This window comes from Hoplias malabaricus, chromosome 1, assembly GCF_029633855.1.
Source record: "Hoplias malabaricus isolate fHopMal1 chromosome 1, fHopMal1.hap1, whole genome shotgun sequence".
Lineage (NCBI taxonomy): Eukaryota > Metazoa > Chordata > Actinopteri > Characiformes > Erythrinidae > Hoplias > Hoplias malabaricus.
Genome location: NC_089800.1, coordinates 53,747,034 through 53,763,989, shown reverse-complemented (window position 1 = coordinate 53,763,989; position 16,956 = coordinate 53,747,034). Strand labels below are relative to the sequence as shown.

At 44.8% G+C, this 16,956-nt stretch overlaps 1 protein-coding gene across 1 annotated transcript; it reads right to left on the bottom strand.

The window, feature by feature from the left end:
- Positions 1 to 3,862: 3,862 nt before the first annotated feature.
- mpzl3 (myelin protein zero-like 3) lies at positions 3,863 to 15,562 on the bottom strand. The gene is made up of 6 exons (XM_066679607.1): positions 15,362 to 15,562; positions 11,814 to 11,986; positions 6,527 to 6,737; positions 6,039 to 6,195; positions 5,836 to 5,905; positions 3,863 to 5,663 (listed from the first exon to the last, which is right to left on the bottom strand). Exons 1-6 carry the CDS (start codon positions 15,432 to 15,434, stop codon positions 5,589 to 5,591), a joined length of 759 nt encoding a protein of 252 aa, XP_066535704.1. The 5' UTR covers positions 15,435 to 15,562; the 3' UTR covers positions 3,863 to 5,588.
- Between the last annotated feature and the right edge of the window lie 1,394 nt (positions 15,563 to 16,956).

Sequence of the window (16,956 nt, the reverse complement as noted above, 5' to 3'; positions counted from 1 at the left end):
TAAATGACAAAGATGACCGTAGTGAGGCACCTCTGAAAAAATTGACACATCTAAAGCCATGAAGCTGCTGAGAGGAAACAAGCAAAGACACTTAAGAAAACATTCAAACAACTCATGACGTCTGCAGTACAGAATGTGAAGGATTAACTCTTGTTTACGGCACATGACCCAGGAGCTCTTTACAGGAAAACCACGTTCCTCACGATGACTAACACTGCTGTCGAGCTATTTACAGACTCAGATCGTGATTCTCGAACACTGACCAACACAAGAAGAAAAAAAGAAGGCTCTCCTCCTGCCCACCGTAATCCCAGGACTAACGGCTCTACTCTACCCTGCTTTTCTGCTCCTGGTTCTGGAAGCGGGTTCTTGTTTAGTGGGTGTTCTCTTGTGGTTCTCTTGAGCTGAGTAGGGACTAAACCGTGGTGTGTAAACCTTGCAGAGCGCTGATTGTCCAGAGAGAGTCGTCACTCTACGCCACGAAGCGCAGACGTCCAGCACCAACTCTCCATCTGTAAAATCTCCAGCTGCAGCAGAGATCACGTTTGTTTTTATCCGACTCACGATGGCAGCTCGTAAAATTACGCCGTGGTCTTTTGAAGACGTTCAAACGCTCCTTGGATCGGTGGCCGACAAAAGAATCCAGTGAGAGCTGGACACTGCAACAAGAAAGGAACAAACTCTACTGATCTGTCTGAACTGATGATGGAGCTGTGTTCAGTTCCAAACAACAACAACACGCCAGTACACCAAGAATAAACACTGCTTAACGTTATCGCCACCGTTGTTGTGGTTTCCAAAGGTGGAGCAGTGCGTGCGAGTAAGAAGCGACTGTATCTTTTAAGGTGAAGCGGTGTGTGCGAGTAAGAAGCGACTGTGCCTTTTAAGGTGGAGCGGTGCGTGCGAGTAAGAAGTGACTGTACCTTTTAAGGTGGAGCGGTGCGTGCGAGTAAGAAGCGACTGTACCTTTTAAGGTGGAGTGGTGCGTGTGAGCAAGAAGCGACTGTACCTTTTAAGGTGGAGCGGTACGTGTGAGTAAGAAGCGACTGTACCTTTTAAGGTGGAGCGGTGCATGCGAGTAAGAAGCGACTGTACCTTTTAAGTTGGAGCGGTGCATGCGAGTAAGAAGCGACTGTACCTTTTAAGGTGGAGCGGTGCGTGCGAGTAAGAAGCGACTGTACCTTTTAAGGTGGAGTGGTGCGTGTGAGCAAGAAGCGACTGTACCTTTTAAGGTGGAGCGGTACGTGTGAGTAAGAAGCGACTGTACCTTTTAAGGTGGAGCGGTGCATGCGAGTAAGAAGCGACTGTACCTTTTAAGTTGGAGCGGTGCATGCGAGTAAGAAGCGACTGTACCTTTTAAGGTGGAGCGGTGCGTGCGAGTAAGAAGCGACTGTACCTTTTAAGTTGGAGCGGCGCGTGCGAGTAAGAAGCGACTGTACCTTTTAAGTTGGAGCAGAGCGTGCGAGTAAGAAGCGACTGTACCTTTTAAGGTGGAGCGGAGCGTGCGAGTAAGAAGCGACTGTACCTTTTAAGGTGGAGTGGTGCGTGTGAGAAGCGACTGTATCTTTTAAGGTGAAGTGGTGCGTGTGAGTAAGAAGCGACTGTACCTTTTAAGGTGAAGCGGTGCGTGCGAGTAAGAAGCGACTGTACCTTTTAAGGTGAAGCGGTGCGTGCGAGTAAGAAGTGACTATCTTTTAGGTGAAGCGGTGCGTGCGAGTAAGAAGCGACTATCTTTTAGGTGAAGCGGTGCGTGCGAGTAAGAAGCGACTATCTTTTAGGTGAAGCGGTGCGTGCGAGTAAGAAGCGACTATCTTTTAGGTGAAGCGGTGCGTGCGAGTAAGAAGCGACTATCTTTTAGGTGAAGCGGTGCGTGCGAGTAAGAAGCGACTATCTTTTAGGTGAAGCGGTGCGTGCGAGTAAGAAGCGACTATCTTTTAAGGTGAAGCGGTGCATGTGAGTAAGAAGTGACTATCTTTTAAGGTGAAGCGGTGCGTGTGAGTAAGAAGTGACTATCTTTTAGGTGAAGCGGTGCGTGCGAGTAAGAAGTGACTATCTTTTAGGTGAAGCGGTGCGTGCGAGTAAGATGCGACTATCTTTTAAGGTGAAGCGGTGCGTGCAAGTAAGAAGCGACTATCTTTTAAGGTGAAGCGGTGCGTGTGAGTAAGAAGTGACTGTATCTTTTAAGGTGAAGCGGTGCGTGCGAGTAAGAAGCAACTATCTTTTAAGGTGGTGAAGCGGTGTGTGCGAGTAAGAAGCGACTGTATCTTTTAAGGTGGTGAAGCAGTGCGTGTGAGTAAGAAGCGACTGTATCTTTTAAAGTGGTGAAGCAGTGCGTGTGAGTAAGAAGCGACTATCTTTTAAGGTGAAGCGGTGCGTGTGAGTAAGAAGTGACTGTATCTTTTAAGGTGAAGCAGTGCGTGCGAGTAAGAAGCGACTGTATCTTTTAATGTGGAGCGGTGCGAGTAAGAAGCAACTGTATCTTTTAAGGTGGTGAAGCGGTGCGAGTGAGTAAGAAGCGACTATCTTTTAAGGTGAAGCAGTCTGTGTGAGTAAGTAGTGACTGTATCTTTTAATATGGAGCAGTGTGTGTGAGTAAGAAGCGACATCGTGAACAACGCCTCACATCTCTGTGAAACCAGAGCCTGAATTTTCATCACAGATGTGAAGCTGGAATGGAGAACAGAAAGCTGAGACTTTCAGCTTCGCTCGGGCAAGTTTTAAAGACGAATCCCTGTTTGTATGTGGTCTTCTTGCAGCTGCGTCTATCCCCCATCTCCTCTGGGATTGTGGAGTAATGCCCTCTCTATAGATGCTGTGGTTTACCTCTGACTAATGGCTCTCTCTGGGAAAGTCTACAGCAGTGAAAAGGCACATCTGACACCACACGGAAGTGCACCAATGGAACCAGTTACTGAAACAGGAGATTGTTGGGTCTAAGCCATAAAGCATCTATAACCTCAAGCTTTTATTTTATGTACTGACTCTTCACTGCGTTCAGTCATCCACTCACTTCTAGGAAGATTCACCATTAGTCTTCGCTCTCACTAAGTTTGTTGACATTAGGAACAGCTTTGTAACCCTTTCCAGGTGCGTCAGGATGTCTAGCCGTGACAGAGACGCTAAAAGACGCTGAGCTTCTACACATAAACAATCCAGAGAGAACAGCAGTTCCCCAGAACTGTAAAATGTCTTATGTAAAGGTTACTATTCAAAACTCTTAAGGTCTTTTTGTTTTACTTTTCTGTTAAACATTTTAAGAATTAGTTTTCTTTAAAAATATATTTTAACGTTACACAGTCCTCACACCTTTAGGGCTGAGTACAAGCTGAGGTAAAAACCTCTAAAGTCACTCTAAAGAGCTGAACACACATGTAATGTACGTAAAAACATAAAAATACCTAATTTATCAGGAATAATTGTGGGATTGGTTATTTCTGTTTCCTCGTTAGTTGTTTATTCAAAATTCTGAAAGATTAATTAGATTCTGCTTTTCCTCTTTTGTTCTCAGCCGCAGGGATTCAACTGAAAACTAGTAAGTCGGGTCATTTGTAAAAATGTGTCTGGCTGCATTTATTAGCTGTAAATTTACTAATTACAAAAAACAAAAGAGCAACAATGAAGCGCATCTTGAGGAAAAAAAGATTTACTTAAATGAACTCGGTGTAACATTTTTGCCATAAAATTAAAGCTTCAGAACCGTTGTGACGCTTCACTGAACTGTAATAAGCAGGACTGAGCCTCTGTTGATGCTACTCCAGAATCTGCACTGTAGAAACAGCACTATGTACATTTTGGAGGTGGGCAGGAAACCACCCTGTTCCTCCCGCTCCCCATTGATCTCAGTACAATGAACCACACCAGATCTAACACCTCAGAAATCGACTCAATGTTCAGAACGTTTTATGACTTATGACTTACAACAAGTAGGAGTCTGTGGGAATAACAATAAAATTAAAAATAATAAAAGTGAGCCCCTGAGAGTCGTGAAAGACCTGGTGCTGCTCCATCTTCATGTTTTCTGTTTTCTAACTTCATTCTGAACACATCCACAGTGGTCTGTCCATCCTTCCCTCCACACTGAGAGAACAGCAGCGTGGGTCTGAAAGGAATGAAAATACACACAAAGGAGGACATCTCCTCACTGCTTTACACCAGATAAAGCACAGCTCACAATGACTTAAATTTATTTATTTACAACAGCTTTCATACAGTTCACACTATATTACACCTCTATAAACATTTTATTAAACACGTAAATCATAGAGGGAACGCACAACAAAATATACCTTCCTCACACCTCACAAGGTAAAAGGAAAAGGTTAAAGTGACCGCGACTAAAAACTCCAGCAGAACTGCTGTGTCTGATCCACTAGCACCAGCACAACACACACTAACACACCACCATCACATCTGCTCTGTGGGGGTCCTGAGCACTGAAGAACAGGGGGGAAAAGGGTGATAAAGTATGCAGAGCCACAGGTGGACTATAGTCTGTAATTGTAGAATTACAGAGTGCTCCTGTGTGGTCAGTGGAGCTGAGAGAATGGACAGTGAGTGTAGATACAAAGTAAATGCTCCTAGTGCAGTGATCAGTCAGTGTTTAATAAGGTGCTCAAGGGAGTTTTGTCTGTTTTCATTTAGAAAATTGCTTACACTATTCCCAGGTGGTTGCTAGGGTGTCAGTAGGTGTTTACAATGGTATTCCAGGTGGTGTATAGAGCTTTGGAAAGTGGTCACTAGGGTTTCGGCAGGAGGCCTTTGGTAGCAATTGCGATCTCCTGGTGGTTGGGAAATTTTTGTAAGAAAACCGAGAGATATCCTAGCAACCACCTGGAATACCACTGCATCCCCCAACTACGAACCTTAGCAACTGTGTTCCTGCTTTAGGAGGTGCACTGATGTTGTTCTGCAACACAGTAACAAAATATAACTCCGAGGAAAAAATACACTTTATGAAATATAATTTACATGTGATTTAGACACAAAAGTGCTGTGAAAATAAACAAAAACAAGAAAACAGAGATCATCAGAAAAACAACTGTACACATCTGCACTGTAAACAACAAATGTAAATAACTTAACAACAAATCCTTCTCCTAATCACTGCCGTCCTGTTCCAAGGTCAAATCATCGTCAAACAAATTAAAGGTGCACTCTACAGCCTCTTTCACACCAACTCCAGAGAACCATTATTTAATAAAGAACCCTTGTAGAACCATAGGTTTTAAAAGCTCCAGTCTCACAGGCGCCGATTCTGACTCCTTACGGGGGCGCTAGCGGGATAAAGTCTGTGTAAAGTCGGGGGCGAACGTTGCAGGTGTTTGGGTTTCTCTTACACACACACACCCTCTGGATACACTCCAGAACGTTCTGCATGTGTGAAAGGGGCTGAAGTGTGCACCTCCATCTGATACCTTCAGCATCTACAGATAATACACTTCTCTGTGATTACAACTGGGCTTTAAATCTTTAACAGACACCAGGGGGCAGTCCGTAAACAGAAAGCGTGTTTATCTTTGTTCTTTCAGAGGTTCCAGGGAAGTCCTGTTGAGCCTCTACTTGGTCGATCTTTACTTCAGCATCACAATTTAACACTGGGTCTCAGCCACGGGCTCCAGCTGATATTTCTCATGGTGAAGATAATACTCCTCATCTTCAGAGTCCTGCAGTACACGCACACACACACACACACACACACACACACACACACACACACACAAGTGAGTGAGAGTCTCTGACTCCACGGAGCCCACACTCTGCCTGTGGATCGTCGGGGCCCCGGAGGCTGACACATGCTTCATGAGCAGGAAAAGGGTAGGATCTGAGATACTTTACCAGTAAATACACCTCACAGCATGTTAGCGCTTTCTGTTTGGGTGAAGGTTGCTTGTATCCGTACTCCTCCCTGTGGAAGTCCAAACACAACTGATAAACTACACGCCCTGGTGTTTGTAGACAACCTTTAAGAGCAGTGGGTTGAGCTACTTTAAGATGTACTCATTATATACACAGATGAGTGTGTGTGTGTGTGTATTTACCCATCTGTGACCTCTATAGGTGAGTGGCTGGAGGTTTTTCGAGTGGATGCACAACACGGACACAAAATCCACCCCAATAACATCAGTGCTATTAAACCAGACGGAACCAGAATAAACAGCAACAACACGGCCACATCCGAGAAACACACTCCCACCACTGAGAGAGAGAGAGAGAGAGAGGGAGAAATAAACACAGTAAACAATGATCCACTGTTGTTACTACAGCTACACAACAGTAATACAGGTCATTAAAGATACAATAAATAACTTTAGGGATAAAATTATACCCAAATAAAATAACCCTGAACTTTAAACCCAAAGCCCTGAGCTGCAGCTAGAAAAGACTCCCTACAGTCCCCTGTATCAGGGTCATTAAAGGTGCAATCCATGATTTTACAGCTAAACACTAATATTCCACTTGTGTTTTTTCATGTTTTTATAACTGCCTCCACTCCAGTGTGAGGTGGTGAGGGGTAACGGTGACTCACTCTTGGGCGTAACGGTGAGGGTGGTCTGGGCCGGGGAGCCGTAGACGTCAGGGGGGTTTCGGACGCCGCAGGTGAAGGTGCCGTTGTCGAGGAGCGAGGCGTTCAGGAGCTGAATGGAAGCGTCCCCTTGAGACAGAGCCCCAGCCCACAGCACTCTGCCTTTAAACTGCCCCTCCTCTGGGGGGTACGGCTTAGAGGAGAAGTGGAAGAACTGAGAGAGAGAGAGAGAGAGAGAGAGAGAGATGAACCATTCAGTAATTGCTCACTGACATTTAATAAAAGCTCGTCTGGAGAATGAAATGGACAGATGAGTCTAAGAATTATCTGATCAACTACTGGAGAGAGAGAGAGAGAGAGAGAGAAAGAAAACGGAAGCCCATTTCCACCAGGACTCAGTAATGGCTTCACCAGTGTGCCCAAAGGGGGCGCTAGAGCCATGCGGCTCAAACCCTAGCTTAACTCGCCCAAAACCAGTGCAGTTTTACACTTTACATTCGCCACCGGAACACTGCTGTGAGGATCTGATGGCATCTGCCCACACGAGCATCAGCGAGATCAGCTCCCTCACTCCAGAGAACACTGGGGGGGCATTAGACCACTAGGGCCGACACAGGACATTTGGGCCCATGTGCAGCTGCACCGAAACGATGAGAGAGAGAGAGAGAGAGAGAAAGGTAGAGATAGAGAGAAAGAGCGAGAGAGCGAGGGTGAGGGTGAGGGAGAGAGAGAGGATGAGGGAGAGAGAGAGAGAGAGAGAGAGAGAGAGAGGGTGAGGGTGAGAGAGAGAGAGAGAGAGGGTGAGAGAGAGAGAGGGTGAGGGTGAGAGAGAGAGAGAGAGGGTGAGGGTGAGAGAGAGAGAGAGAGGGTGAGGGGGAGAGAGAGAGAGAGAGGGTGAGGGGGAGAGAGAGAGAGAGGGGGTGAGGGGGAGAGAGAGAGAGAGGGTGAGGGGGAGAGAGAGAGAGAGGGTGAGGGGGAGAGAGAGAGAGAGAGGGTGAGGGAGAGAGAGAGAGAGAGGGTGAGGGAGAGAGAGAGAGAGGGTGAGGGAGAGAGAGAGAGAGAGAGGGTGAGGGAGAGAGAGAGAGAGAGAGGGTGAGGGAGAGAGAGAGAGAGAGAGGGTGAGGGAGAGAGAGAGAGAGGGTGAGGGGGAGGGAGAGAGAGAGAGAGAGAGACAGACAGAGAGAGCGAGTGAGAGAAGGAGCAAGAGTGAGAGACAGTGTGAGGGAGAGAGAAAGAGATGAATGTGTCGCTCTAATACAGCTATGACATCATCAGTCCACAGAGAGCTAATTACAGAGAGTGGCTGCTGGAGTGATGACCACACACACACACTCAAATGCACTCTCATTCTCTTAAACTCACTGACCCCTGCACACACTCCACCTCACACTCCTTTAAAGGGCCGTTCCACCCATTTTCCAAACTTTCTGCTGAACTCAGGGATTTCGTCTCATTATATTTACTCATTAATTATAATAACATTTTAATTAATCATTTTATTTTAGGCCAAAACCATTTAAAAACCATGAAGCTCTCCAGGGAGCGAGGTTACTCTCATCTCACCACCTCAGCTTCCCTCACTTCTCCTTTAATCCTTGCGCCGGTGACATACTGCAGCACTTAAACAATCCCATGATGCACCGCAAAACAGTAGTGTACAACCCATGTACCCTAGTGAACAGCAGATACCCATAATCCAATGCGCTGTTTAGTCAAAACCCATGAGTGTCCAAAATCATTCACTACCCTCCTGAACTCTGTAATAGTGGAATAGGGAATAGTGAACAGTGTGCCATTTCGGACACAGCAAACGCAGGTATTCTGAGCCGTGTCCTATGAAGACATCTTTTCAGAAGTTTGTCCAACGTAGCAACAGTTGCTAAGGAAGGTTATCCAACCTAGTAACCATTGCTAAAGAAGGCTAAGAAGTGTAAGGCAAGGGCAGGTGCACTGCAGTGGTTCCTGAATCCCTATTTTAACTGACTCATCCATTTCTGAGATTCCAGAAAATGACATCATCATGACATCATCAGGAGTGACATCACCACTACGATAAGTGCTGAGGGTACAGCAGGAAGGGTGTGGCTACTCATCTGTTTTTCCTTCTTTTTCTGTCTCCCTTTTTTCACCCTTTCCTTGGAATCTCTCTCTCTCTCTCTCATGTCAATTTTTGATTTTCTGTCATTCTCTCCTTTCTCTCAGTCTCTTAATTTACTGGAATGAATGAATTGGCCTTTGAAGGGTTCATGCGTATGTTCACACACACACACACCTCTCTCTCTCCTCCCCCAGTGTTTTAAATGTGACTCTGTCACTCTCACCTCTCGACCCTAGATCAATGGAGTCTAATGAATATTTAAAGTGTGTGGCTTTGTGCCAGGTTTTCATTAAACGCTCCAGAACCCGGACGTGAAGAGGACGGTCCAAGCACCGCCCAAACCCACGGGCCTGACCCGACAGAGAGAGAACACACTGCAGACACAGCTGAAGACTGCTCTGAGGTCCACACGGAGGCCACGCATTTCTTAAAGGCTAAGCACCACTTAATGGACCTGACAATTTTATTAAATTGACGGAAAAACCCGAGCTCACTGCGGAAATTCTTGAACGCAATCGTGACGTCACTGGTGGACAACAGCTGAACAACGCCGCGGTAAAACAACGTTATGACTGACTGTTATGACAGTATCTAGCGATAGCTAAATAACCAACATTATTCATGAGAATAGCCTAGCAATAAGCTAAACTCAGATTTAGAGGTACCTTTATTCCTTTAAATGTGATCGAAGTCGAACTCGAATTCCTCCGACACTATAAACCTTCGTAATGCAGCTACGTAGCCGAGTATAATCTGAGCCACCGAGTTTAGCAAGTCAAGCTAACGTTAACACCAACTAAAACAGGCGAAGTGAGTGTCCTTACCCTGTTTACCTCCATGTTACAGAGGCTCTTGAACACCTTTCGTTGGTGTCCTTACATGTCCATATTGTTGGGAAAGCGCCAGTGAAATGAGCTACAGATAACGGAGTGAGCGGATGGTCCTTTCCAAAGTGCCCGTTTAAAGTTGACAAATTAAGTCCATTTTCTGGATATTTTGGGATCTTTGGGCCATTTGTGCCAGATGTGCCACTGTACATTGAATGATTGCAGCCAAAAACAACACAACTTTTCGTCATTTTACATTAAATTAAGTGCGACTTCTAGAGTTGTTGTCCACCATCTACGTCACAGGCAAGACGCCTATTGGGGGGGGGGGGGGGCAAACGGTCTTTTAAACCTTAATCCTTGAATTAGTAAGAAATAACATGTTTTCTGACTATCAATAAACACAAGTTAGGAACTCAAATTCCACTGTAATTATTTGTTTGACACTTTCATAGAGCTGGTGCTTCGCCTTTAAAGCAGCACTAGAGTTCACATTCACACAGATGAACAAATAGAAATGATGCGTGTTAGAAATATTTATTTCTCACGCATTTAAAATATTAGAATACTTCTGAACACTGACTTTGATTAACTGTCCAGCCCTAAACTAGACCACAGACCCTTCAAAGTTCTGTTCAAAATGACAAACTGCACGAGTGGCACCAGTCTATTAATGATTCCTCAAATGCCAGAGCAATGTTCCACTGCCGTCCAGGACGAGCCCCTCCATCAGCTCTTTATCAGTTGCTGACGTCCTGAAGGAAAGAGAGAGTGAGTGTGAGAGTCAGAGTGAGAGAGAGAGACAGACAGACAGACGAGAATATATCTCTGTCTCATGTTCTCATATGGAGTGTGTATTGAGAGCCTCTTGTTGAGAGGGAAAGGTCCAGAACTGGCCACATCCTGAGAGCCCTCTCTCTCCAGACCTCTTCCCTCGTGGGTTATTCACTAGAAGCGAGTGACTCGGGATGAATCCGTGTGAGGGACTGAACCTATAGCGTCACAGCGGGCTTTAAACAGAATAATAATCTACAAACACAGTTATGAGAATGAAAAGGAATTAAGTGTAGGTTGTGAATGTAAAATAAGAAAAAAATAAATACATCAAATATACACCACACTTGGCTCCATTATTACTCCACTCTCCGTTTGATGCTTATTCTCATTTGCATTTTGCCAGTATCTCGTTTCACTTTCTTGTTTTGTGGATATTGCTGATAAAGTCTGGAATCTCATGTGCTTCTGTGTTTTATTTCTGAGTTTTGGCCCAGTTTTCACGGGTGGGAGGGGCTTAGAAATCAGTGCCCACCTTGAATCAGTATTGGCCGACAATGAGCAATAAACTTAGCAAAGCATCTTAAAACGACAAAGTACATATATAGACACACGTTAGACACAGTTCACGGATTGGACACTGTTCATCCACTCTTCGTGTGTATGTCCGTACTTAACGTGACCAATAACCGTGGCCGTGGTGATTTTCTTTCCATGAGAAGCACTGCCGCACATGTGCATTTACGTCAGACAGAGCTTTTCCAATCGGCTCGCGAGAGTAAAACACTTTGCCTTGACGATACATGACCTGTGAGTCATATTTGAGCATCACTATCCACTTTATTGAAGACTGGGAGATTAAAGTGTGTGTCTGCAGACGAGCTATTTCCCAGAAGTCCACACTGGGAGCACAGAGCCGAAGCCTTTACACTGTTTTTAAAAGCACTTTATTACGGACGCTCTAGGTCTGTAAATTAATAAAGTCATCTGACATGTTCTTCACTCTTTATTTTGATAAATAAAAGTGTTTTTCTGACATTGTTTAGCTTTAGATTTTTTTTTCAATGTACAATTACAAGGAAAAGTTAAGACCCCCAATGAAAACCTTTGTCTTAAACATATTTAAACCTGGACATTTGATTTTCATTTGAATATTGAGAGATGAGGCTGAGACAACACACAACTGAATGTTCTGTTTATAAAATGTTTTAAGCATTTTTTCACAGCATTTATCGTGTATCGCCAGCTAAAATATATCGAGATATGATTTGTTTTATCCATATCTCCCAGCACTATGTTAAACCACAAGTGTGTGTTAGTGCTAGCTGTGCTTCTAAACAGAGTAGAACCGTCTTATTTCACTTATTTTACAACTTCTCTGTTCCTCCAGCAGCAGGCACTGAAATCTGCTCTCTCTCAGAAAGGGTTTTTATCGTCAACGCTGTTGTACACTGTGGGGCTGTGCCGAACTGAACTGCACAGCGCCGAAAACCTGCGTAATACAGTATACCGTGGTAATGTTCTGAGACGGAGTGACAGTATGAAAAATGTGTATACCACACTATGTATTAGCCAGAGAACACAGACTCACCGTGTGGTCCAGGCCTCCGCTCTGGGGTCTGAATGACCAGTTGATGGAGATGAGGCTGGTGGTCCGACTGGTGGAGGAGAAATAACAGGAAAGTGTGACTGTCTCTCCTCTGACTGCTTTAACTTCCTCCGGAGCACTCACTGTTATACAGTACACCGCATCCCAGTGGAGCACTAGAGAGAGAGATTAACATTCATTTATGGACACCTGCTTCTCCACCATTAACAGGGTATTAATTAGTAGCTTGACCCTCTTTTCCTGCCTCTAATCTCCAGGAAAGGCTTTACCCTTGAGCTTGGAACACTGCTGTGAGGATTTGACGGTAACAGACTTTAGTGAGGTCAGGTGCTGATGTTGGAGGATTACTTTTGGTTCCAAATTCCTCCCAAAGGGTATTTACAGTGCTCTCTCACTCCAGAGAACACAGTTCCAATGCTCCACAGCCCAGTCCTGGTTTGGGTGGGGGTTTATACTCTTTAGGCTCATGTGCAGCTGCTACATAGTATCCCATATCATTCCATACCTTCCTATGTAGATCACACACACACACACACACACACATACACACACACACGGTCTGTGTCAGCAATAGGTGCTTTTCCAGCTGTATGCCATCGAATCCTCACAGCAACGTTCTGACACTGTGTGAGGAGACTCTGGAGCTACACCGTAGAAAGCGATGAGCCGCTCGCTGTTCACCCCAACCCTGAGTGCCCATCAGTGAGGGAGGTGTTTCTCAGTTTTTACTCTGTGCTCCTTGTGTCTGGCTGCGTTTAACATTATCTTTGCGCTGTCACACACAAGCAGGTCCAGCGCTGTGATTGGACAGATTCAGATTAGGTTATAGCAGTTATAGCTGTTGAAAATGCTATTGTAATAATAATAATAATACCATCATGTTTATTAATCCCACAACTGAAGCATTTAAAAATAGAAGCTTGAACCCAGGACCCCAGGATTCTAAAGCTGTGTGGCTGCCACACTATCTGTATGCACTAGAGGTGTAGAGGGGAGAGGAGTTAATAAAGTCTATGTGATAGATGTATAATAAGAGTGGGTGTGTGTGTGTATGAGAGAGAAAATGTAAAATCCCAGATAAAGCCTCCTCCTATGCGCAGTATTTTGAGGCCGTGTTGAAAGGATGGTGTCGGAATGATTGAAAGGTCTATTTTTAGCAGCTGTTAAAGCAAGTCTTTTCCTGGCAGGAGTTGGTCTTCCCTGTCGACGCCGAGACTCTGACAGTGGAGCAAGTGAGGTGCCGGAGGGCGAGCTGTCATTCTTTCGCTTTGGCCTACATTTCCCAGAAGAGTTCCGGTTGTTTTCCAGCCGTCTGTCCGTCACTGAAAACACTAATTACGGCAGCATGGACCAAATCGATTCCTTATGACAGGCCGACACATGATCCGTAACATTCCAACTTACTAGCCCTGCCATCTGGGAGCCTTTGGGAATAATGGTAAGAATTCCCAATTCGTTCTCTCTCTCCCTCCCTGTGGCTCACTCTTCCTCTGATTATTCCCTCGAGCTTTCGGTGGCGTGATGATGCGTAATGTGATTGTTCTCTTAATGAAAGCCCAACTGGCTTTTCCACAGTGGCCTGGTTCTGTGGGGCGTCTCACAGTTGTCTGCCAAGTGCTGCAGCAGGTGTGGAATCTGTTGATGTTATGGAGATTAAAGGGCAGATACTATGGGAAAAAAACTTTAGATTTGGAGGAATCCGTTGCTAAATTCCCAGAAAGTTTTGTCCCCAGTTTTGTTTCTGAGGCAGTGTGTCAAAGTTTGTCCTTGATACCACTTAAAAATATTTACATTTTGTTATTGACATCATTTCCTGTGTTTGTTTTACACCGTTCTGTTGTTTAAATAACAATAGAAACATTTTCACTTCAGGTTAATAAAGCACTGCTCAAGTACTGGAGCAGGAGCCGTGGCCTGGGGTGAGGAACTGAGCTGTAACCGGAAGACGGCCAGTTTGATCCCCAGAGCTGGTCATGACTGAAGTGCCCTTGAGCAAAGCACCTCACCCCTAACTGTCCCCGGGCGCCGTGGCTAGGGCTGCCCACCGCTCCGGGCACTGCCCACTCTCCCCTAGTTTTCACTAGTGTGTGTGTGTAGTAAAGTGATTCTAATTCTGATCAAATGTTTGTTAAATGGAACACAACAATATGAATAAATCCCTTGTTCAACACGTGTCCACATTGAAGTGTGACTCTGGAGCCCACCAACCCACAAACTGAGAAGCAAGGCCTCAGTGCCTATGTCAGAAAACACAGGATAAAACAAGCCCTGAATAAAATGGAAATACCCATCACTGCAGAATTATCCAGGAATCCTAGATACGACTAAAACAGCTACCGTTAAATATCACAGATCAATAACAATCTAATCAATAACTTTATCAATACAACCCTAAGACTACCACTAAAACAACCAAGAACTCACCAAAAAAGTCTTTAGAATTAAAACCTGATGGTTTTCACTTCCTGACAAACTCTTTTAAACAGTTACCAACGAAGACATTCAGTTTCCATCAGAAAATAAATCACACATGCACCAAGTGTCTCCAAATCACTTGCCAAACCATTAATGATGATAAAACATTACCCAGCGATCACACTTGCAGTTGGACCATTGGGTAGCTGGGTTCAAAAAGGGGCATGGGGTCCGGGCGGGTCGGTATGTGGGCTGATAGCGGGACCCGGGTGGTCCACCTAAATAACAAAGGTGAGCAGCCCACTAACATTCTCTATAAATGGAGCAATAGTGGGTTATCGTAATGTGCCTCTTCAGGCGTTATGACCAGTGTTCAGCCCAGAGGGGTCCCACCACTGACCCGGAGGGCATCCACACGGATAAAAACAAAGATGTGTGTTGTCTAGACAGTCCATTAGAAAAACACAACAATAGCCTATCAATATTGAGTACTGGACTACAACAGGTATCAAGAGAAATGTATTTTTATGTGTTAAACTGTTATGTGTAAACTGTTATTTTTTATGTGTAAAAAAAAGCTAAAAAAACTATATATATATATCAAATTCACTTGAATGAATTCCAAGGAAGTGAAACACCCAGGCCTTGTGTGTCTAACTTCGGCACAAAACACTGAGATCTCCTATAAATTCTTTGGAAAATGGCCAGTTAAAATGATGTACTGTAAATACAATCTCAAAACTAATAGTCAGTGGATTTATACGATTATATAAGTTGTATTTACATAACTTAAGGTCAGTTTTACCCGTTTCTCACAATCGAAACTTCTCACTGACTTCAACGTGTCTCAAAAGTTCACTTTAGTGTTTCAACTCGCAAAAGAAGCGGATTTACACCCTCTACACCCACTTTATGACCACAGCTGATATTTTCAGAGAAGGTCGAGAGTAGAATCACTGCTAAATACACACTCACGACGCCATAAAACACGATAAAGTCGCCGTAAACACGGACACTGCTCCCCTCACACTCCCGGCGCCATTTTGTGGATCGACACTAGCGTCTCGCGCACCCTTAAAATATAAACAAACATAAACCTGCCCCCACCAACTCACCGAGGCTGAGCGCCATCAACCCCGCACTGAGGCCGTGCCCCCCAGGAATCCGCCACTGTCGCGTTAATCCCATGATACAGTCCGATGTCCTCGCGCTCAGGTGAACCGTGTTACAACTTCATGGTGTGAGGTAAGTCCGTGGTCTGCGCATGCGCCTCGTACCTGACAGGTGTTCAGGAAGCGGCCAGAGCTCAAATTCCACCGTGGGATATGGGAGGAATGGGTAGAAACTTTGTTAATGCGTCCAAAACGGTGAAATTAAAAAGGGGAAATTAAAGAGTTATTAACTTAAGTGAACGTTCATATCAAAGTCCAGTCATTACCTTTTTCTTGTTCTGTGGACATTACAGTAATAAATCATCTGAATCCATAACAGTATTAACATTTTCAGAAGAATCATTGTATATGAGGCAGACTCATTCCTGCAGCTCTCACAGTTGTTGGTAATATCTGTATTAGTTTATTTTCCATAATAAAAGTCTCTCTGAATTTAGTTTGAGTCTGAATTTAGAACTGAGTTTGAGGAGATTAAAATCTTGTTAGAAGTGGTACAGGACACTAATCTGAGCTCCGATGGGGGACCAGCAGTGGCATACAGTCCGCGGGGTACTGATCTATTAAAGTCAGTGGACTGATAAACACTCGCTGTGTGGGGTGTTTTATTCCAACTCATTCTGGGCCACTTCCACAGAGCTGTAATTTCAGATTTTAAGTGAAAATGTGATGAATGTCAAAAATGGAGATATAATAATATATGTCCCTATCTTCTCTGAACTCTAGAGCTAACCACAAATGTCCCACCAAACACCAAACATCCGCTGAATGTTATAAATGTTCCATGGTCTTTATTGAGCCCGAACACAGACGGTGAAATTCGGGCTGAGATCTGTCGGATTTGGTCCAAATTTAGCCTTTTTTTACCACATTTTAACCAGTTTCAGACTTGGAGGGAGGTCTTTTTGTAGACAATTCTTTTCAGGTGTGTTAGTAATATGAGGGAATCACCCCAACCAAGTGGGGCTCATAGGATCAGCCCAGCCGGGAAGCTTCTAGTGGTGCCCATGGCATAAACACACAGTCCAGTCCTTCACAGGGCGACACACACATTCACAAATCTGTGAGGTTCACACAGATCTGAAGCTCTGCTTTGACACTGTCCACCTTAAGACGATTACTCATCATTTTCGCAGTGTTGCTTGTGGTAGTTGTTACCACAAACGTATTAATTGACTAGCGCTTTGAGGGCGGGGTTTTCTGCGGTTAGCTGGTTGGTGACATCACATGGCGATGCTGTTAAATCAGTTCAATTCAATGTATTTGTTGTGACGTGTTCGTGAACCAACGACACGCAAAATGAGGTGTGTTAAATGCAGCCTCAGCCGCCGTCCAAGTGGAGGACTCGTAGGTGTCCGTCCAGGCACAGAACTGGACTGTCCGATCCAAAGCCGGACATCTGGCCACACTCTAGCAGCAGGGTTCTATGCCTCCAGACCCGGAGAACCCCGGGAAAGTGATAGAGACTAGACAAGGACTCCATTTCTTAACCGTACTGTGGTTATACTCTCAGATATATTCAGGTGGCTGTATAGCCTCAG

Bases quoted from the DNA above. Each gene is read 5' to 3' on its own strand.
- mpzl3 (XM_066679607.1), bottom strand. From the start codon at position 15,434: ATGGGATTAACGCGACAGTGGCGGATTCCTGGGGGGCACGGCCTCAGT. The intron at 11,987-15,361 runs GTGAGTTGGTGG...CTCTCTCTCTAG, and splicing joins GTTGATGGCGCTCAGCCTCG to TGCTCCACTGGGATGCGGTG. The intron at 5,664-5,835 runs GTAAAGTATCTC...CGTGTACTGCAG, and splicing joins GCTGTGAGGTGTATTTACTG to GACTCTGAAGATGAGGAGTA.